The 11,938-nt window shown below is 64.6% G+C and overlaps 2 protein-coding genes across 2 annotated transcripts in view; one reads left to right on the top strand and one right to left on the bottom strand.

The window, feature by feature from the left end:
• CHLRE_01g011500v5 (uncharacterized protein) overlaps positions 1-2,722 on the bottom strand; it is a 3,757-nt gene extending 1,035 nt beyond the window's left edge. The window contains exons 1-7 of the mRNA XM_001689371.2: positions 2,381-2,722; positions 2,012-2,189; positions 1,682-1,763; positions 1,272-1,448; positions 875-927; positions 488-625; positions 139-238 (exon numbers count right to left, since the gene is read on the bottom strand). Of these exons, the coding sequence (XP_001689423.2) occupies positions 139-238; positions 488-625; positions 875-927; positions 1,272-1,448; positions 1,682-1,763; positions 2,012-2,189; positions 2,381-2,516 (864 nt within the window). The 5' untranslated portion in view covers positions 2,517-2,722. The remainder of the gene's footprint in view (positions 1-138; positions 239-487; positions 626-874; positions 928-1,271; positions 1,449-1,681; positions 1,764-2,011; positions 2,190-2,380) is intronic.
• A 634-nt stretch (positions 2,723-3,356) lies between these two features.
• CHLRE_01g011450v5 (uncharacterized protein) lies at positions 3,357-11,411 on the top strand. Its single transcript, XM_043058312.1, has 9 exons — positions 3,357-3,626; positions 3,764-3,908; positions 4,038-4,695; positions 5,046-6,984; positions 7,108-7,382; positions 7,636-7,753; positions 8,022-8,188; positions 8,352-8,421; positions 8,669-11,411. Exons 1-9 carry the CDS (start codon positions 3,606-3,608, stop codon positions 9,008-9,010), a joined length of 3,735 nt encoding a protein of 1,244 aa, XP_042928226.1. The 5' UTR covers positions 3,357-3,605; the 3' UTR covers positions 9,011-11,411.
• The last annotated feature ends 527 nt before the right edge of the window (positions 11,412-11,938 follow it).

Here is an 11,938-nt window from a genome sequence, read left to right as displayed (position 1 = left end):
AGGGCATGTGCCCACACGCCCTGCACATCGAATTCCGATAAAGCTTCCCCCTGCTGATCACGCCCACCAACCGTATGTAGGCCACCACTCGCACAGTTCAGCCTACCCGCCGCTGCCGCACCCACTCGCGCCCCTCACCTGCGCCGCCAGGTGCTTCTTGGCGTCCATCTTGCCCGCGCCCGCCACGATGCGCGCCTCGGGTGACAGCTCCTGCTCCTCAATGACCGCCTTGTCGTACCTGTGCAGGTGGGTGTGGGACGGCCGAAGGTGTGCGTGCATTTGAGGGGCGCTAGCATGTAACTCCACAGCAGGCCCCTATCACTCACTGGCGCCGCTGCAGTGCCTGCTTGCCCGTAGCCCGTACACCTCTCACCGGTGATACGGCAGTGAACATCTACGCCACCCGAGCTGCCACCGCCCATCCACACAATCCGCTCACGACCGCGCCCGTCGCCCCTGCCGGCCGCACAGCCGCGGACTCGCGCACCTCTCCGCCAGGCCCTTGAGCTCCTTGATGACCTTCTCGTTGCTCTCGCTGTGCTGCGCAAAGTCTGCCAGCCGCAGCCCCGACGTCCAGCCGCGCTTGGACAGGTTGAGGAGCATGCGCTCCTCCAGCTCGTTCTTGCTGCGGAGTGTTGGGGCGCGTGAGCGTGGCTCGTGAGGTAAGGGCGCGAGGGTGTGCAATCAGGGTGCTGTAACGCGAAATGCAAGTTGAATGCAGAGCAGCCCAGCGCACTGCGGGTTTGTATCACGTAACGCCACCTGCCATTCGGAGTGCAGGCTCGACAGTTGGTCAGGAAGTGGGGCTGCTGCGCCCCCGCAGCCTGTCAATACGATCTGCATCTTTACAAACAGGTGTAATTCAAGGTCTCACCGGTAGTTGATGGCGATGGAGTAGTAGTGCCGGTTCAGGCCGTGAATCAGCGCCTGTGAGCAAGCAGGCAACCACATAAACTACCGGTATGCCTCCTACGTGCCTACGCCATTCCGAACAACCATCTGCCCCGCAGTCATTTGGGCAGCCGCTGCCCTCCTCTGTCTTGGGACAACCGCTGCCCACCTCTGTCCCCCACCTCTGTCCGGTGACAGCCGCTGCCCACCTCTGTCTTGTGACAGCGGCTGCCCATCTCTGTCCTGTGACAGCCGCTGCCAGATCCCTGTGTCCAACCGGCCGCACGCGGCGCCCGCCGGTGCCTACCCGGTCAGCCCCGCCCACCCGCGCCCCCGCCCCAGTGCTCGCTCTGCCCAGCACCCAGCACAGCCCCGGTCACCTGGATGGAGGGCTTGTTGAGGTGCCCCAGGTTTGAGGTGGTCTGCCGCGGCTCCTGGCCCAGCATCATGGTCTGCGGGCTGATCAGGCGGAAGGCGTCGATCACCACCTTGCCCTTCACACTCTGCACTGGATCCACCACCACTGCCACCGCGCGGTTGTTCAGCGCCTCGAAAGACTGCGCCGGTTTGAGGACAAGGCGCGATGAGGGAAAAGAGCAGTTGGGAGGAGGTTAGAACCGCGCGAGAGTGAGGTCAGCAGCGCAGGGGAAGAGGGCGTGCACGCAGCTGAGTGGGTACGCGCCATCGATGCGTGCGGTTGCCTGGTGTCGCGCCCCGCCAGCTTACGCTGCACGCTACGGGGAGACTTGCGGCTTGAGCGATTCCTGCACGCCCCCGCACGACAACACACCTGCTGCGTGTTGATATCCACGCCTGACAGCCAGCAGCCGAAGCCGGGGTGTGAGTGGTACCAGCCCACCACCATCTCCGGGCTGTGCGGCGGAGTCCCAAGGGTGAGGGGACACGGTGAGGGGGCCAGCCACCTTAGCAGTGGCTTTGAGGGGCACCACAACTTGGCGGCCCGTGCAAAAATCGGTGTCCCTGCGCTCTGCCCCGCCCACCCGCGCCTCGCGTGCAGGGCAGACCTGCAGCAAACCCGTCCTGTCGCCGTGTGCCCGCCCGTTGGCCCCTCCCCTCTTGCTCCCAAACCCTCTTCTCCCCAAATCCTCCAACCACTCACCGGCCCACTTGTTTAAGCATGTCAAGCATCTTTGTCTGGAACACGGGGTCTACGGCCTCCACGGAGACGCCTGTGCCTGACTGCGGCATCGCAAACACGTCCACCACCCGCACCGTGTAGTCGTCCACAAACTCGCCCAACATGAGGCCCATGACCTCCATGGGCACACCGGCGCGGCCTATTGCAAAGGTTGCGGGCAGAGTGGGCGGGTGGATGATTGAAGAGCTGCTGGTGCACGGGTTGCAAGCAAGCTGGGTGCCGAAGCTGGACACGGGGTCGCAGCGCAGGGCCTTCAAGCGCTCGCGGTCGGCCTCCAGGATGTAGCATCATCACTACTATCAGAGGACCCAAGCAAACACGGCGCCTTACCGTGCTTGAGCATTTTCAGCAATGCGAGGGAAGAGATGTAGATCTGCTCTGCGGTGTCCACCTGAGGCGTATCTGTCGGGGGCCCAGCTGCTGCTGCTCCCCGCATACCCGCAAACATGCGCTGCAAGCCGTCCATCCTGGTGAACGAACCGGCTGTCGCTAGGGTAGCCTCACGCTCGCGGGTCTAGGCCCCAGCAAAATATAGTTTATGAAGTTATCAAATGCAAGTCTCTAAGCAGAATGTTGTCAAATACGCGAAATTAGCTCGAGCGAGGTCCTCTCGTGAGGCAGCACAGACTGTCAACGAGTCCCTTAGCAGCAGCCTGAAGATGTCTAAATGGTTCCACGATGGAGCCAATATAACACGTATAGCTTAACAGCTCGATTCTCCGGTGCCATCGCCAAACCCTGACAATCCATGTCGACACGAGTTCACCCCAGGTCACCCCACGGTCTTACCTGAACCCCGCTGAAGCTGAAGCAGCGGGAGGCCGCCAGGGCGATCAAAATTACGTTGTCACAACCGCGGCTACACAGCTGCGCGTGGCATTGGACGAGTGCATCCTGCATATGTGCTGGAAGGGCAGGTACTGTCGTGCCCACGCGCTGCGGCTCTGATGGCAATGGGCCGGACAAGGAGTAGAAGCTGATTCGGCGGATGGTAGATAACAGACGCACGCATATTAGGGGTGTCCTGCCTTTGATATGCCGGCGGGGCGCTAATAACGGGGCGTCCTCATATGCAGTAGCGCACCTCCTGTCCTGGATGCGTGCGGCTGAACGGCTGACCGCACTGCGTCGGTGTAGCGCGCAAGGCATGCGCAGCTCTGGACATGCCTCGTTCCAAACATGCGGTAAAGGCGACACGCGGACTACCATCGATGCCCTCGGCCCTCCGACAGCTCCCAGCCGAGCTGATCGGCGCTGATTGAAGGCCCCTACGAGAAGCCAGACTGTGCCTTATCGCCGTGTAGGTAGTAACACCTGCAGAGCAATGACCTGAGGTGCCATATACTATTTTGTCGCAAGTACTCTCCTAAAGCCCAAAGCAATTTCGTAGTGAACATTTGTGAATTCGGCCGTGACTCGGGCTTACGGGCACCCTGCGTCGGTTTGATAGGGAGCCCTGTGTGGCCATTGTATAACTAAGGAGACCACGTTGCGTTCTCGCGCCTTTCCGGCCCCGGGCTTCAACTTGCCCGAGGGCCGCACCGTTGCCGCGGCGATGGGCCCAAGCTTCTGGGTGGTGAGCATAGAATAGTACCGTCCAACTCCGCGGCGCAGGATCGCCGTGCCCCGGGGCAAGGGAAGCGGGGCAAGGAAAGCAATTTGTCAGCTTAAATGTTGCCCGGTTGCATTTCGGTGAATCCGGCGCTCCCGCAGGTCCAGCCCTCCTCGGGAGTGCTTGCTCCCAGCACCGTCCTGGCATGTCTGGGCGTTGCGCTATCACTCTGGGCCGGAAACACGGGAGCGCTTCTCCTCATCGGATTTATCGTCACGGCGGCCCTTGCCGCTTGCTCAACCAAAGGCAGGTGTCACAGGCAACCCTTTAAAAACTGGAACTTGTTCGCGGGAACTTGTTCGCGGGAACTTGGGGGGCCGATGCTGTAATAGGGTGGGAACGTATGACGCTCGACCGTTACGGCACTACTTGCAGGCTTTTGGCTCAAAGCTGCTATGGAGAAGGCCGTCACGGCGGGACAGGAAACTGAAGCAGCGCCGCTTCGCTCCTACGGGGACGACACGAACAATGGGTGGCCTGCCGACTGCGCAGTGCACAGGCTGCGACGTGTGACCGGAGATCCTTCTGAGCTTAAGCCTGCAGATATGTTGCCGGCAAGAACGGATGTCGTTCAGTCTGCGGGAGCGCCGGCCGCAAAGGCAGAACGCGCGCCGCTCACGCCCGGCTCCTCGCCGCTCACGCCCGTCTGCGCGCTGACGCACGCCGCCATGGCCAGCACCGACGACAGCGGCGCCTCGCTACCCAGCGCGCCCTCCGCCGTCGTGGAGAGTGTCCAGGCCGTGTCGCTGCTGCGCCGCACGCACCTGCGCTACCGCGGCCACCACTCCGTGCACCACCCCGCCGCAGCCGCGTCCATCCGCTCCAGCGCGCATGCCACCGGCGCCGGCGAGGCTGCGGCCCTGTCGTCGCTGCTGCCGCAGCAGGCGGCGCGGCAGCGCTGCACGCAGCTGTACATCAAGCTGCCGGGTCTGGACCCAAAGGACCTTCGACCGGGCTTCGTGGCCGCTGTGAACGAGTCGCTGCAGCTGCACGGCAGCGCGCTGCAGGTGGTCGGCGCGGCCGTGAGGCGCGGGTGAGAACGCCTGCGGTGGGGGCGCAAGGGGAGATGCGGGCAAGGGGCAGGGGCTGCTGGCATGGTTGCGTGGACAGGGGGAAGGGCGCAGGTCGACAAATGTGGATACGGCAGGTCACATGCGCAGCGGGGCGTGCGTGGTCCGGCCGGTATGGTCGCCGGCACGTGCGTTTCGCGAATGTGTCATACTGGGTCTGAGTCTCTACGACAACTACGGTAACTGAGGCACGCGGCACCTGCCAGACAGGGGAGGGGCTGAAGCGCCCAAGTGTGCAACCCTAGCCCACATAGCTTGCGCTCAAAACCCTGTGCATGAACAAAAGCCAAACGAGTATCAGCTGTTGCTGCAGGTGTGTGGAGCTGACTCTGGACCTGATGGAGCGCCAGGACGCTGGGGCCGCCGTGGCAGCGCTGCTCGCTGGCGGCAACGCCGCAGCTGCCGCTGCGGCGGTGGCTGACGCCGAGCTTTCCGAGGTGCTGGACCTGCCCGCACTCATCCTGTCGGCCATGGGGGTGCCGCAGACGTCGGGCGGGCTGCTGCGCCTGCCCGCTGGCACCGCTGCGTACACCGACGCTGACGAGGGCGAGGAGCGCGGCGGGCAGTGCGTGTTCGTGCAGCGGCGCGGCAACTGCTGGAGCCTGCAGTGGGACCCCGACGCCATGACCTGGGCGGTGAGAGACGGACCGGTTGACCGCCTGGACGACCCCCTCGCGCGCTATGGCGCCGCCAGCGCGCCGCCGGCGCCCCAGGTGGTGCTGCACGCTCCGCTGGCGGCGCACGCGGAGGAGCAGCTGGCGGCAGCTGCGGCGGTGGCGGCGCAGCAGCAGCTGGCGCTGCTGTCGGGCGGCAGCGAGGTGTTGCCGGGGCCGGGCAGCTGGCCCAAGCTGCGCCTGGCGATGGCGGTACAGGGCTGCGAGGCGTGGCGCTTCGCCGGCTACGCCGGCGCCGAGGCCGCCGGCACCGCGTCTGGCGCCCCGGCCTGCGCCGCCGCGGACCTGAGCCTGGTGGCCAAGGCCAACGGGCGCTGCGTGGACGTGCCCGTGCTGTCGGTGCTGCGCTCCGGCGCCGCGCTGGTGCTGCAGGTGGAGGTGGATGTGGCGCTGCTGGCCGCCGGCCGCCACAGCCGCTGCCCCGGCCTGGTGCTGCGACTGGAGCTCTGGCGCGGCGCTGCGCCGCCAGCCGGCGCGGCTGCGCCGGCGGGGCCGCAGCGGGAGGTGGCGGCTCCGCCGCCGCGCATGCTGGACGCGGTGTGCGTGGCGTGCCTGCGTGAGGCCGGCCCCGTGTCCGAGCTGCTGGCGCTGCAGCGGGAGCTGGCGGCGGCGGGGCAGCTGGACCCCTGTGATGACGCCTTCCTGTCCGGCCCCGAGCAGCGTGAGGAGGCGGAGCAGCTGCTGGGTGACCTGGCCACCTGGCTGGACTTCGTGGCGGCGCTGCTGGGCAGCGCAGGCGCCGCCGCCGCAGCCTCCAAGCCGCAGCGGCGCGGCGTGGAGGTGGCGGCCTTGGCGGAGGCGGGAACCGAGGAGGAGGCGGGAACCGAGGAGGAGGAGGAGGAGGAGGAGGAGGAGGAGGGCTCGCAGCGCAACGAGTTGGACCTGAGCGGCGAGGTGGCTCACCTGCTGCTGCAGCCCGACCTGGCGCCCACGCTGCTGGCGGCCGGCCAGCACCTGTTGGAGCACTTCGTGCAGCACGGCCGCACCGAGCTGGCGCGCTGCGTGCAGGAGCTGCTGGTGGCGGCGGTGGAGCGCCTGCGCGCGGCGCCCGGCGGCGGCGGCTTGGCCGCCGCGGCCGCCGTGACGGCGTTGGTGCCGCCCGCCTGCCGCGGCGACCACACCTCTGCTGCGCCGGTGCTGACGCTGCTGCACCGCGCGGTGCGCAGCGGCAGCCAGCGCATGACCGAGCTGGTGCTGCAGTGGTACCGCGAGGCCGAGACGTCTGCGGCGAGCGAGGTAGGCTCCGGCTCCGTGTGGAGCGCACGCGCGCCGGGCGGCATCACGCCGCTGCACATCCTGGCGGTCGAGGCGCGCTGCCTGCCGCCGCTGGCAGACCAACTGCCGGAGGTGGCAGCGGCGCTGTCCGGCCCGGGCAGCCCTACGGCTGCTGAGGCGCTGCTGCGCTGGAGCATGGCATCGTTCCCGGAGGCTGTGACGGTGTGGAACACGACGCGCGACGCGGCCGGCAACACGCCGGCGGCGCTGTGGGCGTCGCTGGGCGGCGGCGACCTGCAGCTTGTGATGGCAGCGGCGGCGCTGGAGCAGGTGGCGGCGACAGCGGCGGCTGACGAGAACGAGGTGGGTGCGCTTCGTGCTGTGAATCGTTGTTAAAGCACGATTGTGCACGGAAATGTTTGCTACGGGGCTTCTGTGGGTGCCTGTAGCCCGCGCTTACCAGAACGCATCCACATCATCAAACAGGTGGCGGACGACCTGCAAGTGCGTGCCTCAGCGCCGGTTCCTCACATGCCCGCGGTCGGTAGCGCCGAGGGCCTCGCCGCCACTACCACCACGACCGACGCACGGGAGCAGGGCAGTAGCAGTACCGCTGTTGCTTCCGCTGCCGCCGCCGGGCCTGCTGCTGCGGCCGCCAGATCCCACGAGGCGGTGGCCCGGCTGCTGGCGGCCCCGCCCTCGCTGTCGCAGCTGATGCGGCTGTGCTTGAGCGGCTTCCCCGACCCGCACATGGAGCGCAGGTGAGGCAATTTTGGCAGTAGGGTGTGAAGTCTGTGAACATGCGAGTTGGCGGCAGCGGCAGTGCATCCGCGCATGCGCCGCTTATGCATACCCGCACACTGGCTATCCCCGCTGTAGCTCTACATCACATGCCGCCTTCGTCTCAGCGCATTTTGCGGCAAGCGTACGGTATGCACGACTTCGCCAATGCGCTCCCATCAATGACCCGTGACCCGTGCACACGCCTGATTGCGGCCCACCGCGCGGTCGCAGCTACGTGCACTACGTGACCATCACGGCGCGCGGCACCACCTTCATGTGGGTGGTTATCATGGTGCTTGCGCACGTGGCGGCGGTCGTCAAGTCGCTGCACACCGGCGAGGCGCGCCAGGTGCGTGCGGGACGTCACGGCATCGGTTGTGGTGCGTGCGCGCAGGGCAGTGCACACGCCTAATCACCGTTTTGCTTTAAAGACAGTGCGAGCGTATGCTGAGCATGTCAGGTCTCTGTCGGCCGCAGCAAGCAGGGCAGGGCGTTGCTGTGAGCACTTGCCCAGTCCAAACCAGCGAACAAGCTGCGTGTCGCAGAGTACTTGCCGTTTGGCCTGGCGCTGACGCCGTCTCATTGTGCCTATGCATCCCGCCGTCCGGTGTGTGCAGGCGGTGGTCGGCGGCGCCTCCTACGCCCTGACGCTGTGCTTCATGGTGTTTGCGCCGCGCGCCTACGCCTCCCTGCGCGAGCCCCTCATGCTGAGCTGCCTGGGTGGCCGCACCGTGTGCCGCGCGCTGCTGTGGCTGGCACCGCAGTGGCTGCACATGAGCGAGAAGTGAGTCGTCGCGGCCGGCGACGGGCCGGCGCCAGTGTGTACCTCACCGTGGGCAACCGCGAAGACTGCAGCGTACCATATACCGTGCAGTTTTGGTACTTCCTCCTCGCTGATTCGCCGTGCCCCAACATTTTTGCTTTTGCAACCCTCCCTCGCTCCACAGCGTGGTCAAGTACGTGGTGTATGGCCTGGACATCCTGCTGGACGGCGCACTGGAGGGCACCTTTGAACAGGTGAGGGAGTCGTGAGAGCTGTAGCAGCTGCAGCACCCGCACATCATGGCTTTCTGTGCTCGGGTAGGCCCTGTTATGGCTTCGGTAGATCCGCAAGGTAGGGTTAAGGTAGATCCGCTCCGCTCGCGACCCAGCCGCCCTCGGCTGTGGGGTGCGTTGCTCCCTGCCTCCGCGCCTCCGCCTTCACCAGCGCTGCGCTGACCCGCGCTACTGCTCCTGCTGGCATTGCGTGTCACCCCCCACACAGGCGCGCTTCCCGCTCGCGGCCGTGGCCCGCCTGGTGGAGTGGTTCTTCCTGGCGCAGTTCATGCACAGCTACGGCATCGCCGGCCCCCGCCTGGCCGCCAACCTGGCGCGCGCCGCCCTCACCAGCAGCCTGGGCTTGGCCATGAGCGGATTCATGGACGTGCGCATGCGCGCCGCCTTCCTGCGGGACGCGAGGCTGGCGGCGGCACGCGCAGCCGCCGGCGGCGCGGTTGGCGCCGCCGGCGTGGTGCCGGGCACCAGCGCGGGCATCGCCGCCGCGTTCGCAGCGGGCGTGAAAGCCGGCGGCCCAGGCGCAGCCGGCATGAAGCAGAAGGCGGATTGAGCACGGCCGAAAGACTATTTTGGCTGAGACGGCATGCAATCAAGAGAGACAGTTTGAAGAATCGCACACTTGATGATTATCTGAAAGTGCACGACCGCGGGCTTTGAGGACATGGACCTTGGAGGACGAAACGCCAGCAAAAACGAAGAAGTAGCTGACACAAGCTTTACAAGCTTTATATTTATGGAGGAGAGGGGCCTGACAGTCGCCGTTGCAATACACAGAGACTACGATCATGGATACCGGTGCTGCTTTTGGTGCAGCACACAGGGATCGCAACGCACAAGGCTCGCCGCCCAGCTGTAGCGCTTCCCGCGTGTGAGGGGGCCGTGCGGTGGGGGCCGTGCGTTGCGGCGCTGAGCTTCTCCGATGACCCTTGTTTTACACGTGTTTCGGCAAAGCGGAGCTCAAGAATTCTGGTAATTACGCCGGCTAGGTATGGCCGCAGTCACGAGATCCACTGTACGTTGCTATGGGCTCTCCTGTCATTTTCGTGCAATAGCGTGGGGGCGTTTGTGGGGCTCGCTGACCTTGTTGCGGCTGACAGCGACGGGCGCGGTCTTTTTTGCTGGCATGTCTTGATGCACCGCCAGCAGTGCTGGAGGCCCGCGGCATACATATGTCGCCTGAAGGAGGTACGAAGATGCCGGCGGTTGATCAGAAGAAATAAGGTGTGGGGTTTTACTGCCGCGCTGTACCGACTGCTGAGTTGGCTGGTGTGACGCCATGTCAGACGTAACTCTGGTGGGGAAAGCTGTGCCTTGAAGTTGGAACGGACATAAAATTTGCACAAGGCTTTGCAGTCACACGCAACGATTGGCGCATTTTGTGGGGGCCAAGCTCACGCGCACCGTGCGCTGGCTGCGCGGGATGCCAGTGTGCTAAACCCCGAGTTCCGCCGCATGGCATGAAGAGGTCAGACGCTTCGGGGCGTGTTGCATATAGGGCGTTCCAAGGGGTGATAAGGATTCAACGATATGAGGCGCACGTACTCGACGATTACACATGCACACGCTGTAGTTCATTTTTTTTGCAAGCGCCCCGCTTCATAAGGGCAACTTAATCCCTTCCCCACAAATAATTTTGTTCCTAAAGGCCCGCTAAGTTTGGCGGGCATTGGAGGTGCCATTGGCCCACGTTTGGCGTTTGCACCGCTGACGCGCGAGCTTGGAGCTGGCGCCGATATGCGGTTGACTCACCTGCATATGTTCCAGTGCCGGTGCAGGCGGGGGCCGGGCAGGAGCGGGCCGGGTCTGCAGCCTGCAGGCCAGACAGGTTGATGGCGCATGCATGTATTAGTACTCAAGCCGATAGTATGCATGATTCTTAACACGTGTGGAGCAGGGCGCGGCTTCGAGGGGGCTGTTGTAGGAGTATGCAACCGTGGCGGTATGAGCAAGGGGTACGGCAAATGACTGTTGTCATCAGGGATGCAAGGATTTTTTGTCCCCGTGGCGCAGTCCCTTGTGGGGCGCGCGGCTGGGTAGGGTCGCTTGCTGGGAATACCAGCTGGAGGCCTATCAGGCTTCCAGCACGGAGAAATACAACCCATATACCTTATAAAAACGGTACGAGAGAGCGTGTGGCCGATTGCGATGAGGACATATTGTTGGCAGCGGCCATATGATGCTCCAAAGAGACGTTGGCCACATGAGGCTGTCGTGACGGCCTGGGATGCGATAGCACTCGCACGCTTTCTGGTTGCTGCGTCTAGGATGGCGGTCGGACGTTATGCGGGCCGACTGCGGCGTGTGAGAGGTGCTGCACGCTGGGTTGCCCTTGATGACGCATTCTTCATTTTCGCCAGGATGTGTGGGGCAGTGCGTAGCCAACGGATCGCCCCAGGCCTGTAGGAGGCAGGTGGCTGGTCTTAATAAGGGCCGAGGCCTGCACGGCACGGCCTCTGCAATGCGTTGCGGGGAGCGAAGCTGGGTGACGCAATGCTGATTGCGCAAAGGGCACAGGGACGATGGCCAGCGCGCAGGACTCGTCCGACCCTGCCAGTGGCCTCGACCCGGGTGTCTACTTGCGGACAGGAAGAACTGGAGATAGATCACCCATATTCATAATTCGTGTGGGTAGGTTGCGCGGAGGCTACCACAGAACTGGACACAGTCTCAATGCGATTCCAGGAGTCCAGGCACTGGGGAACCCTTGTTTGTGTTCGGTCCTACCTGGCGACCGGTGTCTTGCCATTGAGGATGCATCAGGTGGAGCGCACCATTTTTTGGGGGTGGCGCGAAGGAGCTTTGAGCAGCCAAGGAGTTGTGGCCTTGTGGGTGGCACAGGCAGGGGTCATTACCAGGTTTTCCCCTGGCCGCGGCAGCCGAGGATATTGCCCAAACACCAGGGGTGCCCGTGAGGGTGTCGCTGCCAACGACATTAAATGGTATCCCCGTCACATCAATCCCTGGCCACAACGTTGCAAACAAAGCTAATCCAACGAGGGCAGCATGCAAGGCAGCATGCGCGTCGTGGCTTTCAACGGCAGGCCACGAGATCCCGTGCCCATGTACCGAGGGACAGGTGGGACTGTGGAGGGGCTCAGCCCCTTTTCCCGTGACCGGGGAACACTTGTCAGTCGGTGGAGAAGATTCGTCGGCGTGGGGAGAAAGGTACCGCCTTCCTGGTCCTGGTAATCCAGATCCACGGCGACTGGTGCGCCCCCCCCCCCCCCGTAAACTCCGTGGCGAAGCAGGATTGCGCGGGAAAAGGTGGAAAGGGAAGGGGGTTGATGTTGGGGGCGGTGAGCGTGAGGGTGAGGAGAGGCCGGGGCACTTCAGTCCGGACCGAGGGGGCGAGGAATGCGGAGGCGGGGGGCGCCAGGAGGCGCGGTCGGCGTCAAGACGGGCGGGTGAGGGCGGGCGGGCGGGTCACGAAGTCTGTGTTGGCACCGATCATGCCTCTTGAACCGTCTGGGACTCTGGA

Source organism: Chlamydomonas reinhardtii, chromosome 1 (genome assembly GCF_000002595.2).
Source record: "Chlamydomonas reinhardtii strain CC-503 cw92 mt+ chromosome 1, whole genome shotgun sequence".
Classification (NCBI taxonomy): Eukaryota; Viridiplantae; Chlorophyta; class Chlorophyceae; order Chlamydomonadales; family Chlamydomonadaceae; genus Chlamydomonas; species Chlamydomonas reinhardtii.
Note: the sequence above shows the minus strand (reverse complement) of the source record. Positions and strands in the feature narration are given on the sequence as shown.